General features: G+C 51.8%; 2 protein-coding genes across 3 annotated transcripts; one reads left to right on the top strand and one right to left on the bottom strand.

The window, feature by feature from the left end:
* Window positions 1-94: 94 nt before the first annotated feature.
* Window positions 95-4798, bottom strand: LOC134514575 (interferon regulatory factor 9-like). Of its 2 annotated transcripts, XM_063332557.1 has the most exons (9): window positions 4639-4793; window positions 3836-4017; window positions 3494-3677; window positions 3045-3145; window positions 2888-2951; window positions 2701-2775; window positions 1976-2377; window positions 1369-1484; window positions 95-1201 (listed from the first exon to the last, which is right to left on the bottom strand). In XM_063332557.1, the coding sequence occupies exons 2-9, from the start codon at window positions 4004-4006 to the stop codon at window positions 1118-1120; spliced, it is 1197 nt and encodes a 398-aa protein (XP_063188627.1). In that variant the 5' UTR covers window positions 4007-4017; window positions 4639-4793; the 3' UTR covers window positions 95-1117. The 2 variants fall into 2 exon arrangements, with proteins under 2 accessions (XP_063188627.1, XP_063188628.1); XM_063332558.1 differs by lacking the exon at window positions 1369-1484 and having other exon boundaries at window positions 4639-4798.
* On the top strand, window positions 4071-12984 carry LOC134514576 (fibronectin type III domain-containing protein 11-like). Its single transcript, XM_063332559.1, has 3 exons — window positions 4071-4123; window positions 9360-9460; window positions 12034-12984. The coding sequence occupies exons 1-3, from the start codon at window positions 4096-4098 to the stop codon at window positions 12982-12984; spliced, it is 1080 nt and encodes a 359-aa protein (XP_063188629.1). The 5' UTR covers window positions 4071-4095.
* The last annotated feature ends 4449 nt before the right edge of the window (window positions 12985-17433 follow it).

Below are 17433 nucleotides of genomic sequence, written 5' to 3'. Positions count from 1 at the left end.
TAATAAATTTATATTTAAATAAATTTGTATTCGAGTAAATTAGCATTTAGTAAACCTATATTTAATTACATTTAAATTTAATTAATGTGTTTTATTTATTGTTTTTATTAAATTTAACGAATTTCATTTAATTAAATCCAACTAAATTTAAGCGAGGTTTTAAAAAAACAATTCTGTGCCCTAAACCTGCCCAAAGCCCCGCAAAAACCACAAAAGATCCCAAAACCAATATCCACAGAGTTTAAATATAGCAATTTAAAATTATAACCGGGTAACATAAAAAGGTGATTTTGGCCCCAAAATCCTGGTAAATGGCCCCAAATCCAGCACCACCCCACTTTAAGTATGAAGATATTTAATGTATAATTTGAATACCTAGATTAAAAAAAGCTTTTTGTCGCAAATCAGCCCCACCCACCCCCAAAAGTGGTAACCCCAGACTTTAAATGTTGCTTTATGTAAGTTAAATCTTAAAAGCTGAATTCAACATCATACCTCTCAAACCCCTGCCCCTCGTTACTTAATTTAAACCGCCGTTTCTCTCCACTAGCTCTCGGACAGTCACTGAGGCGTCTCAAGGGGTTATTAGTCAGCTAACGAAGCCCAGCCCTATTAGCACCGGGGCTGAGAGGAGCGCAGAACGCCAGACCCTGAAACGCCGTCCCCGGCTGCCTGACTAATCCCACACGCTTCGCGCCTCGTCCTTTATAACGTCGCTCGTCCCGCCCCCCAGCCACCCTCCGGCCAATAGGCGAGCCGCTCGCCTCAGCGCCGCCGGCCAACTCCCGCCTCGCTGCCGCTGGCAAACCTGGGCGAGGGGAGGGGCAACCCCGGAGGGAAACCGGCGACCAATCAGCGCCTTCCTCTTCCCCGCCGGGAACAGCCGCGCGGGACTGAGCCAATAGGAAGCGTTCCCGCCTTGCGCTGCTGGCTAATCAGCGGGCGCCGCCGCTTTCACGCCCTTTCACCTCAGCGTGGCGGCGCGGCGGGAAGGTGGTGGCTGGGGCGAAGGCAGCGGCTCTCCACACACCGACCGTGACTGGGACGCAGCTTTATTTAACGCTGGACGTGCAGCCCCATGGACACAGGTGAGGTCCATGGGTACTGCATGGGAGGCTCAGGCTTGCATGAGGAGGTGACAGGGGTGTCCCAAGGCAGCTGGGGTGCTGTTGAGAAGTTCCTGGGCAAAGGCTTGTTCGAGCTGCAGAGGGGAAAGAGTGGGGCGGTGAGGGGCTGAACGACATCTGTGCTCCCCCCACATCCTTCCCCAATCCTGCCCCACAGTCTTCCCCACATATGCTGCACATCTCCGCCTTCCTGCCCCACATATAACCCACATTCCCCACCTGTCCTACAGCTGCCCCTCACCTGCAGGACAAGGGTGCGGTTGTGGGGGCCATCATGGGGGCCCAGCTCCTGCCCCACAGCCAGCGTCACCCAGTGTTCAGGGCGGGGGCCCAGCCCAGCGCGGTATCGCCCCACCTCTGTGGATGGGAAGGAGGGGAGGCGTCAGAGGGGCACGTGGGGCAGAGGCTATGGGGCAGTTAGGGGGTACCTATGGGTCATGTACAGGGCTGCTGTAAGGTTATGTATGGTGCATCTAAGGGGCAGGTACAGGGCTGCTGTAGGGCAACCCATAGGGTGGTTATGGGATATCTATGGGGCAGGTGTAGGTCAGTGTGGGGCAGTTCTTATGGTGGTACTTATGGGGAAGTTACGGGGCTGCTATGGGGCACTTATGGGGCAGCTATGGGTCAGTGATACAGCATTTACAGAGCAGTTATAGGGAACCTACGTGGTACTTATGGGTCAGTTATGGGGCAGGTACAGAACTGCTATGGAGCAGTTATGGGGCTAGTATGGGGCAGTTAGGGGCCACTTATGGAGCAGGTACAGGACTGCTATGAAGCAGTTGCAGGGTACTTATGGGGTACCTGTGGGGCAGCTCTAGACTTATAGGTCTGTGGTTACTCACCCTCCCGGAAGCGCTGGGCGTCGAAGGCCTGCACCAGCTCCCCATCCTGCAGGGGACCTCCCTCTGCTGTGGGGCTGGCGTGTGGGGCACGGCAGTGCACCCCCAGCTTCCCGGGCCGTCGCCGCAGGAAGAGCCCCCGCCGGGCGCTGGCCACCAGCAGTCCTGGCCGAAGCCCTGCCAGCAGCTCCCCCACGGCAGGGGGGTCCCCGCTGGCCCCTGGCCCCGCAGCTTTGGAGGGCAGCGTCTCTGGGGCGGGCAGCAGCAGCAGGCGGGGCAGCATCCCGGGGCGGGGGGTGGCCCCCGGGGGCGCGGGGGGGCCTAGCAGGTAGTCACCGGGGGGCAGCCAGCCCTGCCAGGACAGCTCCCCCCCCAGCCACAGCCGCAAGCCCAGGCACGACTCGCCTGTGGAGGGAGGGGTCGAGGTGGGGACACGCAGACACCCCCCCCCAAGCAGGGGACTTGCCCCCACCTCGGTGGTGGTGGGCGGTGGGGAGGGGGTGTGGCCTGGGAGGGGGCGGAGCTAGTGTCAGCCGGGGGTGACATGAGGGGGCAGGGCTGGGGGCGGAGCCGGGGTGGGAGTGTGTGGGTGTCAGGGTAGGGGGCGTGGCCAGCGCTGGGGGTGGAGTCAGTGCTGGGGCGGGGCCGGCATGGGGGCAGGGTCAGCTCTTGGGGCCCGGCTGGTGATTGGGTGAGGGTGGGGCTTAGTACCCGGGGGCGGGGCTTACCCTGTGTCGGTGGGAGGGGCTCAGTGCTGTCCACCACGATGGCCAGTCTCAGAGGGTCTGGGGGCGGTGCTTCGGCTGGGGGTGCAGGGTCAGATGGGGTGACCCCATCATCAGCTCTACTGCTCCACAGCCCCCTAACCACCCCCCTGTTGCCCTCCCCTGCCCCTCAAGTCACCCCATTTCTCACAGGCATCCTCGGTGTCCCCATTGGGCTCCTTAGCTGACACCTCATTGGGGCTGGTGGTCGACACCTGGGGATGGGGGCAGCCGTTGGCAGGCTGCTCAACACCCCTCATAACTGCACCACATGCATCCCATAGCACCACCCCCTACCCCCCACTTACCGTGGTGCTGTAGGGCTGGGCATCTCCATTGCTCCCCTCCGTGGGGCTCAATCCTGCCTCCTTCTGGGGCTGCCAGCCGCCATGCTTCAGGGGCTGCCTGCCTGTTGGGTCCAGACACCTGGGTCCCCTTCCCATCCCCTCCCCATGTCCGCTGCTCCCCAGATGTGAGTTCCCTTCCCCACCTACCCCCAACCCCAGTCCTCCCCCACCCAGTGCCCTCCAGCTATGGGTCCCACATCCCCTGCTCAGATGTGGGTCCACCCCCAAACCCAGTGACCCCCACATTTGTGTCCCCACTAAAACCCAGGTCCCCCTCTCCCACACCTGGTGCCCCCTAGATAATGGGTGCCTCACACCCATGTGCCCCCACACACCCAGTGTTCCCTCCCCATTAGTTCCCCTGACATTTGGGTGCCCCTGTGGTCCGTCTCCGGTCTGTCCCCCCGCACCTGGCTTTTGGGGCAGCGTCAGGAGCTGATAGACCTTGTACGGCCGGGGCCCCTCCAGGCGGGAGCGCTCCGGCACCTCCTGTAACTCAGAGCTCTTGTTGAGGGCACAACGCAGCCGGGTCTTACAGCTGGCGGGGTCTGGATGCACTCCAGGGCGGAGCCGCCCCTTGAACTCCGCCCATGCCTGCCACACCCACAGGGGGACATGTGATGACGATGTACATGACAATGCAGGACGGCAACATGTGAAGGCAGATCACAGGGACAGAGGTGAGAGGGTGGGGTCTCAACCCCGCCCACCCCGAGCCCTGCCCTGCCCACCCCAGGCCCCGCCTGTGTCACCTGGCAGAGGGCAATGCAGGCCCCGCCCCTGGCCCCGCCCTTGCCCGCATGCTGCCAGGGTATGCGGATGGCTGTGTGATCAGCGTCGTCCCACACCAGCCCGGGGAAGTGGCCACTCTGCACCTGCGCCACCAGCCAGGGACGCAGCCGCCGCCCGCTGTGCCCTGCCATCCTGGGGGACACTGTAAACAGGGGACAAGGGGACATCAGCATCGAGATCATGGGGGTGCCAGGTCTGTGGGGACTTGGGGGCATGGACCATGGCCACCAGGACCTCAGGGACAGCAGGTCTGTGATGATGTGGTGACATTGGGACCATGGGGACTCCAGGGCCATGGGAACATGGGCACTGGATGCCAGGTCTGGGGGGACTTGGGGACAAGGGACATGGGAACATGAGGACACCAGGACCACAGGGAGCAGGACCATAGGGACACAGGGATGGGGACACATGAGCACACCCTGTGAGGACATGGTGACATGGACACCAGATCTGTGAGGACATGGGGATTGTAGGGACATAGACACCAGGACTGTGGGGACTTACAGAGAAGTACACCCAGTCTATGGTGACATGGACCCTGAGACCATGGGGATATGGGGACACCAGGACCATGGGGATGTAGGGACATGGGGACACCAAGACCATGGGGACCATGGGGATGTGGGGACATAAACATCAGGACGATGGGGACACCGGGACTGTGGGGACAGGGACCGCAGGACCGTGGGGACATGAGCACCAGGTCTATGGGGACGGGGACCATGGGGACCCGGGGACCCGCAGGGACGGGGCCACCTACCTTCTGTCGGTTATCTGCGCGGCGCCGCTTCCGCGAAATCACGTGATGCCGCCTGGCACCGACACGGCTTCCTTAAGCCCCGCCCTTCCTTCGTGCGCCCCTAGGACGCAGAACGGGGGGGTGGGGCCGCTCCGCCCTTATTGGTCCGCCCCCGCAGCCGTCGGGGGGCGCGTCCCCAGCTCGGCCGGCGCGTGGAGGAGCGCCGCGTCCCGGCGGGGCTGGGCGATCAGCCGCAGCAGTTACTCGGTGTCGTGCCCCTTGCCGGCGGGGAGGTCAGCCCGGCCGTTAACTCATTTTTACTTTGCAAAGTTTTAGTTTTGGGTTCCAAAGCCTCATTTGCAGGCTCCAAAGCAGAATTTGCAGGATCCAGCTGCTGATTTTATGGACCAAATGCTCATTTTAAGGCCCAAAGATTCATTTTTAGGGCCTAAACCCACGTATTTATGGCCCAAAGCCTCACTTCTAGAGATCAGAGCCTCATTTGTATGGTCCTAAGGCTCTGTTTCAGTTTGCAAAGTCTCTCTTTTAGAGTCCAAAGCCATGTCTTTAGTTTCCAGAGCCTCATTTTCAGGCTCCAAAGGGGCATTTTTGGGATCCGGACAGTTGTTTTTAGGCTCTAAGCTGTATCTTGTGTGTCCAAATCCTCGGTTTTACAGTCCAAACGGCTCATTAGGTTCCAAATCCCTCATTTTTAGAGTCCAAAGCTTTGCTTCCAGTGCTGAAAGCTGTGTTTTTAGGCTGATAAGGGGACATTGCAGACAGGTCAGGTGCAGGAACCTGGCTTGTGCAGGTGCTTCTGATGTCACTTGTAGAACAGTTCCTGATTGGGCAGGTGCAGGAACCTGGCTTGTGCAGGCATTTATATCATTGCCATCCTAGTACCTGATAGGGCAGGTATGGGTAACTGGCTTGGGCAGGTGCTTGTGGTGTTACAGGTGGTAAGATTTTTAATTGAGTATTGATGGAACCTGATCATGTAGTTCTGTATGATGTCACACCTGGTGGTGTAATTAATATGGCAGGTGCAGGAGTCAGGCTTATGCTGCTGTTTTAATGTCACTGGTGGCTCTGTAGCCCATGTGGTAGGCGCAGGAACCTGGATTGTGCAGGTGTTTATGTCACTGCTGGCTTTGTCCCTGATAGGGCCGGCCCGTGTGCCTGGCTTTGTGCCTGTGATGTCACAGGTAGCTGACAAGGTGATAGCACAGGTGTGGGAACTTGGCTTTTGCAAGGGCTTGTGAAGTCACTTGTGGCACAGTTCCTGAGCAGGCAGGGGCAGGAACCAGGCTTGTGGTCAAAAAACAACACTGCAGACCTCATCACTAAACTGTCTGTTTTGCTGTATTTCCTAAAGGTGTTTTCATGTATTGAAAGTTAAATTCATTCCATGTGAATTGTCGCTTTAGTAGATGAATCAAACTGGCACTGAGGTATTCATGGGAGACCTCAGAGAAATTCATTCCATAGGTCTGTGCTATGAATTCTTTACAGCTGAACATTTTATAAAGAGAGTCTTCTTCCCAAAGCAGCAGATAAATTTTTCAGAAGATGGAATCATGGATGCAAGCTGCTTTGTGATGGAATGGTTTTATTCTTCATAAACTAAGTTTAAAAAAAAACAAAAAAGCAGCATATTGTAGACCTGTACATTGCTTACATAGTCATCAGAAGTACACGACTTTCTGAAGAACCACAAAAACCTTCGTAATGTGATAATTCTTGAAAACACAGAAGAATAAATATTACAGCTAAATATAGATTTTCTCTTTGTAGCTCGGCTTATGTTTTGCGCTCTAAATACTGGAGAGCAGCCAAGACTGGGCCTCTTGAAATTTCTCACTTGAAATTGGTTGGGTGATTGCCGCCATTACTCCTGACAATAAACCATGTTACATTTGATAACAGGTAACTGCAATTGTTTGGTTGCTTCAGAAAGTCTTCAACTGGTGAAGTACTTACTGTCAGTAAGAACTAGCTTTACGAGGATTTACGTGGCATTCCCCATTTATTAAAGTAGCTCAGGACTACACACGGAGGTTTAAATTAAATTGGTTTTCAAATAAAATACTGGAACCATTGCTTCACTAACAAGAACACAGATGTCCCATCCACCAAGGTGTGCAGCTTAATGAACCATCTAGTTCAGGCTAGGTGATCAAATCACCCTCGTTCTTAATGGGTGGGGCTTTTTTGGTGTGGCATAAAGCATCCCTTGTTCTATACAAAACAGAAGTGCTCCAACAGGTACATAGAACACACCTGTCACTTTCAGTTTTTCCTAATTGATGTTTTCATTCTCTCTTTAAACATGAACTTTTGTCATCAAAGATGAACACCTGTGTATTGAAGTCTCACACAATTTTATAAAGCACCTGTTTTTAACCTGTCCGTGGGCATTGTCCATGGCTCCTAGGAAACGACAGGATGGACTTGGAGCCAAGAAGAAGCTGCCAGAACAAGTCTAAAATAAGATCATTGCTGTTTCTCCAGGCACCATGATTTGACCCCTGGAGAAGGTGCTGAAAGCCGAGGCAGAGAGAGCATTTCAATGATGAAGCTGGGAAAAATGAAGAGCCCATTATCTAGAGGCATGGTGGGCCTAAGAAATCACCAACCTGAAGAAAACGTGCCCAGGAGACAAGAGAACAATGACCAACTCTCCAAGAATTTGGGTTTGGGGGCCTTCTGGCTTGACCATGGCCAATGGTGTTTGTTGCCAAGTCCAGTGGTAGCCAGCAGAGGGTCTCTGTCCGTCAGCAAAGCCCCACAGCGTTGGGATGGGGACCCCCTCACCAGGGCTGTGCTGCAGCATCCAAGCTGATTGTCCCACCTGGGATAACAGTGTCTGGCCACACTCCGCCTGTCCCAGCCAGGGAAAATGCCAGGCTTGGCCATGGGCTGGCCCTAGCTGGGATGTGCCGGCACAGGCAAGGCAGGTACTTCCCGATGTTTTGGGTTATTAAAACGATTTTGCAGCTAGACTCTTGACCTTTTGGAGACTTGATTCCACAAGACTCATGAAACCTGCCTGCTCTCCCCAAATCCAGGCCAAGTCTTGTGTGGGACAGGCTGGGCTAACTGGCACCAGCATTCCTGGCATTCCCCCCCAGCCCGGACACCTGTGCCACAGACACCTATGCCACATTCCCGCTGTCCTCTTCACTTGGATGTGTCACCCCCCACTCACAGGAAAAAGAGGGGAGGGGTAAGTGACTCAGATTCATAAGTCCCCAACAGCGTGGACTGAAGTGAGACCAATCTCAAGGTCCATATACAAACATACATTAATTTCCCAAAATGATTAGCGTAGGTCTTAACTAGGTCCATGATGATTGGTTAGGTATAATACCTATATGGTTAGTGGTAAGGTACACATTATGTTATTTAGCAACAGGTATACAACAAATTATGGTAAGCAGTAAGGTACACCTGGCATTATTTAACCACTCTAACCATTACTTAACAACTGTAAGGGGAAATAGAAACAGAGGGCTAGAGAAAGAAAAAAACAGAGAAAAAGATAACGAGATCACCAATCCCAGTTCCAGCATTGAGCCAGTCAATCATGGGGGGGGTTGTCTTGTAGGAGTGCTCCTCTGTGTATTCCCCTCTTTACAAAAATCCCCCATTGTACTCATCTTCCTCCCTTTTATGTTTGCCGAATTAACACAGCCCGCCCACGTCATTATGGGGCAGCCTTGTCTCAGGTTTCTCCCCCCCTAGGTGACTCCCCCACCCAGGTGACACGTAGCGTGATTTGTGTGGGGAGATGAGAGCTATAGTCATACATGTTTAGCATGATGTCTATAATCTTCGTTAGCATATGCAGGGTGTGCACTTTCATATGCATTTCACAGAGAATGAGGCAAAGGTCACTTCGGACACTATGGCCTTGGACAGAGAACTAACAAGCTCATCACACAACCGACAAACCGTCTTGTCTTCACAAGGCAATCTTCCCACTGCTTTTCAGGTGCTTGTGAGCCTTATCAGTTCTTTGAACACCAGGCCTGCATTACTTATCTCCTTGTGAGTGTTTTGAGACCTTCAAGCTCTCACCGTTTCTTTCAGGGAATTGACAAGCTGTCTCTTACAGGATGGTGGGACACGCACAAGCGTTTCCTTCTGGTGCATCTGCCGCAGATGCATTTTCCTTCCAGGGAGACCCAGAGGATGGTCCCAGCTCCTCCATGGACCCTACTGGCACAGTGGGGTGATGCTGCCTGGACCTTCCTAAGAGATGCTCTGTGCTCTTGTCTTCAAGCCTTCTCCCATCCCTGTGCTGGCCCTGGGGCAGCCCCCAGGGGGGGAATGCCTGGCCTGTGCCCTGCCCGGTGTGGCTGCGCTGCCCTCCCGGCAGCAGCTCCGTTCTCCACCCTGGGGGGAGTCAAGCCCTGTCACCTGTGGCCTGGCCTAGCCCCAGCTCCGCAGGGAAAGGAGATATCACCAGAGATCAGAGGGTCAGGGCTGATCTTGGTGTTTCCTTTAAAAACAAACATTTCTTTAGCGTTTCACTGAGCCTGCAGTGGAAGAAACAGGGCAGCGCCGTGCTGGCATGGTGCTTTACCATGGACACCCTGCAGAGTGCCACTAGCACGACCTTAAGGCTTCTCAGGATGGAGACAACTTTTCTGCGCAATGCTGCACTCTCTGCACCTTGCAATGAGCTTGCATTTACCATTTTCTAGCTGTCCTGCCTTAACTACTTCATCTCTCTGCAGAGACCGGTGGCTCGAGGCTGTGTCCCTGCGGTTCGCTGCTGAGATGTGGGCTCTGCAGAGAGAAGAGGGCTCTTAAACCAGCCTATGGTGAAGCAGCTCAGGTAGGCTCCTTGGCCTTGGAGCTCAGGCTCATAAAACGCTGAGGCTGCTGCCTGGCTTTGTAGAGCAGAGGCAAAACATGCTGGAGGAGCAATGTGAACATCTCGCATAGGGAAGCAAGGCTTTGGAAATCATATTTTGGATGCCCCAAAGATCACAAACCCTGTGGTCCTCAGCACGTGGTCCTTTCTTCTGCTTAGCACTCCCATCGCAACAGCAAGGGCACGAGATGTGAGCGAAACAAAATATGCCTGTTAAGGGGGAAGCACAGAGGCCTTGGCCCCTCTAATCCCCTCTTCCCTGCCCTCCGATATGATGGGAAACGGCCTGCGCACAGCCCTGGGGTGGGGGACGGAGCCTTCACGCACCTTGAAGTGCAGAACGCCCGGCCCAGGATCACACCAACTCCATGCCCAGCGCCAGGAGATGCATCACATTGTGACTACAGGAGACAGTCATTCTGATCTGAGCCACCGCTGTCGGTATAGAAACAGACACCACTAATTAAGCAGGCAGAGGAGAGGGTGGCTGTGCTCCTCTCCTAATGCACACAGCCATCTCGCTTCAGGGATGGCCTGGTGTCACTGAATCCACAGCGACCCAAGGTACCACCTTTCCTCAGGGACCCGAGGGTGAAGGCGGAAGGGTGCAGCTGAGGAGCAGATTATGTAGATCTATGGAGGAGAAGGTACAAATGATTTTGAGGGCTACAGCCCTGTAGACAATTGGTGTATGTCCCCACAAACCGCTGCTGCCAAGAGCAAAAAGCATCACAGTGAAAAGCAGGGGCTGGGGGGAGACATCAGTGGGTGGAGGGGGCTCAGCCGGGGCACAGCTGGGGGTGGAAACCAACAGCAGGGAATAGGGACAGCATCCACATCCACCCAAGATGCTGGAGTCTTGCCCCCGGGTGATTTGCCTGTGGCTCCCTGGGTCTGGGCAGTGGTGAGAGCAGGCAGGGACCCCCGGCACTGTCCCCGCATGCCACAATGCATCACCATGGCCAGGCCAGGGCCACTGGATGGAGCTCCCCAGGACCTGGCAAGGTGGTTGGGGCTCAATGGGGCAAGGTAAGGCAGGCTGGGGGGGGCCAGGGCTTGTCCCCCAGCCTGGGGCAGTATGAGGCGGTGGCTTCCCTGGGATGAGGGGGCTGGGTTTGAGCCACGGGGAAGGCGTTGGGGTGGTTTCAGCTCCCCTAGGTGCCCCCTTCCATCCCCTCCAAACCCTGGCCTGGGAGAGCCAAGGGCCACGCAGCCCCAGGCTTGGGCAACTGCAGGCTCCCAGGCTGCAAACATAGCAGCGCTACTGGGAAAACAGCCGTTTCTGGCAAGAAAAAAAGGGATATAAAAACAGAAAGGGAAAACAAGCACAATCTCATCTCTGTGAGAAAACAGGCTGTTCTAGAGAGCCACATTGCTCTGAAAGCTGGGTAATGTCACCCGGGGCACGTGCTGTCCCTGTTGCACTCCATACGGGGATGCCAGGAGCTGGCACTGCTTTGGCCTAGGATTGTTTTCTTTCTGTGGAAAGAGAAAAGTGAAAGGGAAACACAGCTTGTTTTTTAAGTTGACGGGTCTCTTGGAAAAAAAGGTTGCTGCAAATGAGTGAGTTCGGGTAAATTGTCATGCAGCTAGGGGCCAGACATCTGAAAGGTTTACAAACGCTTGAAATTCCTACGAGGAAGTGCTATTAGTTCTGTTACGTATTTAGGGAAAATGAGGCTAAGAAAAATTGCTTTTTCAACTAGATATCACCATCTAGCTTCGACAAGACATGTAAGAATTAAAATATCCCGGTTAGATACTACAAGAACTGAAATAATTGTAACCAGAAATGTACATCTAATAAGGAAAGCTACCCATTGCTAGATCATATCATTGCAGTCTGACTGGGGTCACAAAAATACTGTGATGTATTGGGCTGACGCAATGATGGTGTCAGGTTATGACTGTTAATCCGCTGTTGAAGGTAGAGGTGCAAGGAAAACCACTAGCATCCTCCTGAAAGCTGTTGTGAGGTGGCACTCAGTGTATTGCGTGGTTCTGGCTGCTGCATAGCAGGTCACCTGAGGGGCAGAGGGTGGTGTGATTGTGTAGCTGTAGGAACTGGCTCAGATGGGTCTCAAACCTCAACAGCCTGGCAGATTACAAAGAGAGAAAAATAAACAGAGATGTAGAAGAATGGAAAGAAATGGCTTACAGGAGTAGAAAGGCATCTAATTGGAATGAAACAGAAGATAATAAGATTGGGAGAAATTTTGGCAGAGTGTACCAGAGACTAATTCCTGACAGTGAATCTATTAAGCAGAGGTAGAACCTCTCAAGGGGGTGGGTGGGGAGAGGTAGCAGGAGACCAGTTGGTTGGAATATGTAAGACTATAGAAAACATCAGAAACCATACAACTATAAAGGAAAATTCCTCTGGAACTACACCTATTCTACCAGTTCTTTCCCATCCATACGTTTATAAGCTAAGCTTTATAATTAAGAGAGGAGAGAAGAGTCACAGCCATGATTATACTCCCTCACAAGTGCTTTTCCTTTGGTTCTTAATGTTATTATTGCTGCTTACAAAGCAACTGAGCTTTGGAATCATGGCTGTGAATTGGACTGAATTTGAAAGCAGCTCGGAGAGTACTGCACACAGCAGAGAAGATGGCAGTGCCAGCTGGGAGCAGTACTTGGAACGGAGAAACCTTGTTCTGCAGTTCCTGCACTCTGACCTGAGCCTCCACCACCTTCACCACCAACGGAAGAAAGCTGAGCTTTTGAAGAAGTGTTGCTTTTACTTGGAGATTGAGCCCAAACACATGACTGTGAGAGAACATAACCTGCAGGTACGTTGCATTGACATCTTGGAACTAATAGATCCCATCCAATGGGAGAGGATGAAGCAAGTGGGAAAAAAACAGACTGAAATCCAGCTGTTGCTTTTAACTGAGCTGTTAGAACAGCTGGAACGAGGTCGGGAGGAGCTGAACTGTTGCATAGAGACCTGTGACATGAAAACTTTCCTCTCTGAGTGGGACAGGATTATGCAGAGACTGTCCAAACTCTCCAAGTTTATGGAAACTCTCATTCCCTTGCAAGTGCCAGGACAGGTCTATGTCAAGCATCGTTTGGTGACACGTGCAGAACTCACATATATAAACCCCATCATTAGGCTTTCTCTCAGTACAAAGATGCCACTGATTTTTGATCGTGAAGAATCATTTGCACACAAGGACTGGGCCAAGCTCAAGTGGTTTGATGAAAATCCAGAGTCAGGCGTTGAACAATGTGAACTGCAGATTAAAATACTTACAAATGGGAGTCAGGCAGAAGCAGGATACAGCAGGCTTCAGCCAGTCAGCTCCAACGTGTGTGTAGTCCAGGACCTGCAGCCTGGCAGATCATATGAATTCACAATTAGAAGATCACACACTCACACATTTGTCTTTGGAGATTGGCACGACAGCATTACGTTGAAGACAAAAACTGACGCTGTTGAAGACGTGGACAGCAGCACTTGGACACTAGAAGGATAAGGTGGCACACAAGAACATTTTTCTCATTTTATCCATTTGAAAAAGATGAAAGAGAAAAACGAAACCTTATATTTAAACATTTTGCGTAAAACTGAACTCATTCTGTTTTCAACGACAATTTTACAAGTGCCTTCCCCAAATCTTCCCAGGTTAACAGTAACCCATTCCAAATTCCTCACACAAAACAACATCCTTAGGCAGCATTCAGGACTCAACACTCACTTCCCACTGCCAGAACTCACAGATGGGAGCAGCCAGAAGCAGGCAGTTTTGCAGGACACCTTGGATGCAAAGAGCAGGAGATAGAAGCATCTCCATCATGCAGTGCTTTCCATCCACCAAAAGACGCCCAGTGTCAGCTTCTTGCAATGATGTTGGTTTGGGGTTTTTACCCCAAGTTATTTTTCTCCCTACATCCTTCCTTCAGAACACCTGAACCAAATCCTGAACGCTTCGCATAACTCACCCTAATTTATCTCCCATCGTTGGTTCCTCTCAGCATCTACACCCTGTGCCTTACAAGTACTTAAGCATGATTTCATGCTCAGCCCTCCACAGTGCATGAAAAGATCACTCTGATTGAAAAAACAACAACAAACTGACCACCCCCATAAGCCCCCACAACAAAAAGGGAAGGGTAATATGTCGACATGACCAATATGTAGAAAACAATCTTTTCTGCCATGTACTGCAGTTAATACTCATTTTCTCTTTTTTACCACTTGGTTCAGTTCAAATATAGCTGTCCCCACACAGATTCTAGTCAAACCATCACATAGACAGACCTTTTAGTAATAAAATTCATAATTTGAATAAATTCAAATAATTTTTACAATTATGGCTTAAATATAAAAAAAAAATGTTGAGATTCATTCTTCATTCAGAGGAAAAAAAATACATCTATTTTCTTATAACACAGAGGTGACCAAGCAAAGTATTTCAGTCTAGGCTTTACCCTCCAAGGAGTAGCAGTAAACATACTTTCCCCACTGAGAGAAAAGAGATGTTTTGTGAGGTCTCTCTTGGTCTAGACAAACACATGGTCAAACCACACACAAGTGCATTGGGCTGAGCCACCGCACTTGGGGTGAGTCTCCTCATTCGTGTTATGTGTAATGCAATAACCATCAAAAAAAACAGGGGAGAGACTCTTCACTTACATTGGATCATGAAAATGAGACCCACTGGTTCTAAAGGGACCAAGATGACTTTGTTAGAATAATACTGCCACTATGCTCAAGCATTTACCCCAACAATTCCACCATCTTTGGCAATTCTTAACATCATCTTGGAAACACACAATTGTATTTCAGTAGTCCACAAAATTATTCCCATACAAGCTTATTTTGGAATTGCAGTAATATTTGCAAAATCAGGCTGGCACAGAATCAGGGATGACATCAAAGAGGAGCAATGAATTTTACATCTTACCAGCCTTTATCAAGCATCTTTAGAACCAGAAGGAGTTACTTCCTACGGGCTTTTGTCCCTTGCGGAGTTGCCAGCCATGTGCCCATTATTACACTTCAGGAAGGGCAGAGCAAGCCAGAAGCAGAAGTACAGGAAGGTCGTTTAAAATAAGGAAGAGAACAACAAAATTTCTCCAGAGGTTCTTGAGTCAAGTCTAAACACAGAGCCATGAGAAGAAACACAGCGTTAAATAAGGACTTTTCCAGACATGATGCTTTCTTACTGCACATTCCTCCACACTAGAAAGAGCCATGCTGCATTTTCACTTGCAAACACAGGACAACATTCATCCCTGCCATAGCGTTGTGAAGTCATGGGGACCCCTTACTTAGGTCAAGGAGGACTTGTGTCCCAGCACAGCAGGCACTTGGTGCAAAGCCACCCTGATTGCATCTTGGCTCCATCCCACCTGAACATCTGGAGACAGCCAAGTGTGTGGTCTTGGGGAGAGCTGAGACTGGCACTTCATACATTCAGAATTGAAATGAGATAAAAGACACCTTCCCTCAAAACCATCACGCTTCAAAAAGCAGCTCCGTGATTCGGCAGAGAGCACCACTTCACTGCTCTACATCTGCATCAGCCATACGTTACTGGGCAAAAGCAGCCTTCTCTAGTGAATGACAGCTTCCAGTTCACACATACATTATACACGTATATGCTGTGGTACATTTATCAAGTTTCCATCACCACTCTTAAAAATGCAAGCCATAAACCACTGAAACAAATTCATAGAGTTAGAAGTTAATAAATCAGAAGCAGCTTTAAAAAAAATATGGGGTAGGAAAGGGGGGGCTCTTACAGGAGGAGATTTCAAATAAAACTCAGAAGAGTTTAAAATACGCTTGGAAATGTCAGCATTTCCTGGTAGGAGTGGTCCTCCCTTTTTGTTAACTTTGTACTGGTGAGGACAACCTCCTTTGTACCAAGAATAAGTAAATCTATTTATAAAATCAACTTGGCTTTGGCTCTGTGATATTTATGTGATTAGAGAACAGTGCTTTGGCTAGATAGGGTTCTCTCTTTGCTTTCTTCCTTCACTTAAAAAAACCAAACCAAACAAAAATGTTTTTCTCCTTTGAGAAATGAGAAGCCTTAAAAATTCCCTGGCCTTGGTTTTAAAATGAGTGGTAGTACTCAGAAGCTTGGGTTTTGGCAAATGGCAGCTTGCCACGCAGCTCTGTTGTGCGCAGTCATTCTGCCCTCGGTGAACGGACTGAGTATTTGGTCCCCAAAGCGCAGCTGCACTGGCAGATAGGATGGGGGCTCCGCTGAGCATCTTACAGTTAATACTATAATTATCAATAAAGTCACATACTCATCCATCCATTTCCAATGCTTTTTGGTTTGCTAGAGCTGAAAGTTCCTGTCCAAGGTTGCACTGATTAAAAAACCCCCAAGATGTCAAAGCACACGCTGAAGCTGAGCTGTCACTGTGCACGGGAAGACACTGGCTCCAGGAGTCATTAAATAATGGAAAGATGTGTCCTTCCCAAGGCACACGTAACACAGTTCAGGTTGAGGGACGAGCTTGTCAAGGTACAACCCATCCTCATCAGCGGAAGGCTGAAGTCTTCCTAACAAAAATCCCCTGGGCTGCAGCGTAGCAGTTGTGCTGTCTGTAACACTGAAGCAGCCTCCTCCACAAAGGGCTGTGCGCCAGGAGGTACTGGTTCCCTGTTGGCATGGGGATGGGGACAGCAGGTTAGTGGCCAGAAGAGGCTCCGATGATACCATCACAGACTGGTTGCGGAAACTTTTGCCTGACATTTCTGGCCTAAGGGTGCTGGATAACTTGCAGGGACGTTTCCTTCAGACAGAGCTCTGGGAAATCCCAGCTCCCTTTTCAGTGTGGTCGTATCTGCGAGCAGCTTCCCTGCACATCACAGCCTTTGCCCCTTGTCCTATTGCAGTGGGCCCTGCTTAAAAGTTTGTCCCCATCTCTCCTGCAGCCCCCTTTAGGGACTGGAAGGGACTATAAGGTCTCTCTGGAGCCTTCTCTTCTCCAAGCTGAATAACCCCAACTCTCTCAGCCTGTCCTCATACCAGAGGTGCTCCAGCCCTCGGATCATCTTTGTGGCCTCCTCTGGACCCGCTCCAACAGATCCATGTCTTTTCCTGTGCTGAGGGCTCGAGACCTGGATGCAGTACTCCAGGTGGGGTCTCACCAGTGTGGAATAGAGGAGCAGAATCCCCTCCCTCGCCCTGCTGGCCACACTGCTTTTCAGGCAGCCCAAGATGCAGCTGGCTTTCTGGGCTGTGGGTGCACGTTGCTGGCTCATGATGAGCTTCTCATCCACCAGCACTCCCAAGTCCTTCTCAGCAGGGCTGCTCTCCATCCCTTCATCCCTCAGCCTGGATTGATGTTGGGGGTCGCCCCGACCCAAGTGCAGGACCCTGCACTGGGCCTTGTTGAACCTCATGAGGTTCCCACAGACCCACTTCTCCAGCCTGTCCAGGTCCCTCTGGAAGGGATCCCGTCCCTCAGGCGTGTCAACCGCACGCTCAGCTCGGTGTCACCTGCAAATCTGCTGAGGGTGCACCCGATCCCACTGCCCACGTCATTGATGAAGACATTAAACAGTACTGGTCCCAGTACAGACCCCCGGGGGACACCACCTCTCACCGGTCTCCACTGGGACACTGCACCGTTGACCACTACCCTCTGGATGCGACCATCCAACAAATTCCCCACCCGCCGGACAGCCCACCCACCAACCCCGCATCTCTCCAGCTGAGAGCGCAGGACGCTGTGAGGGACCGCGTCAAACCCCTCAGAGCGGCCCAGTGAAGCGTCACCCGCCGCCGTGCCCTTGCCCACGGAGGTGACACGGCGGATGTTTCCGGCCGCCCGGGACTCGTGACCAGGCACCGCCCCGGGCCCGCTCCCGCCCCCGGCACATGGCGACTCCGGCCTCCGCCCGGCCGGCGCCCGCGCGGATTGGCTGCGGCCGTCCGTCCAGCAAGGGTAGCTGTGAT

Source organism: Chroicocephalus ridibundus, chromosome 4, assembly GCF_963924245.1.
Source record: "Chroicocephalus ridibundus chromosome 4, bChrRid1.1, whole genome shotgun sequence".
In the NCBI taxonomy this organism is placed as follows: domain Eukaryota; kingdom Metazoa; phylum Chordata; class Aves; order Charadriiformes; family Laridae; genus Chroicocephalus; species Chroicocephalus ridibundus.
Note: the sequence above shows the minus strand (reverse complement) of the source record. Positions and strands in the feature narration are given on the sequence as shown.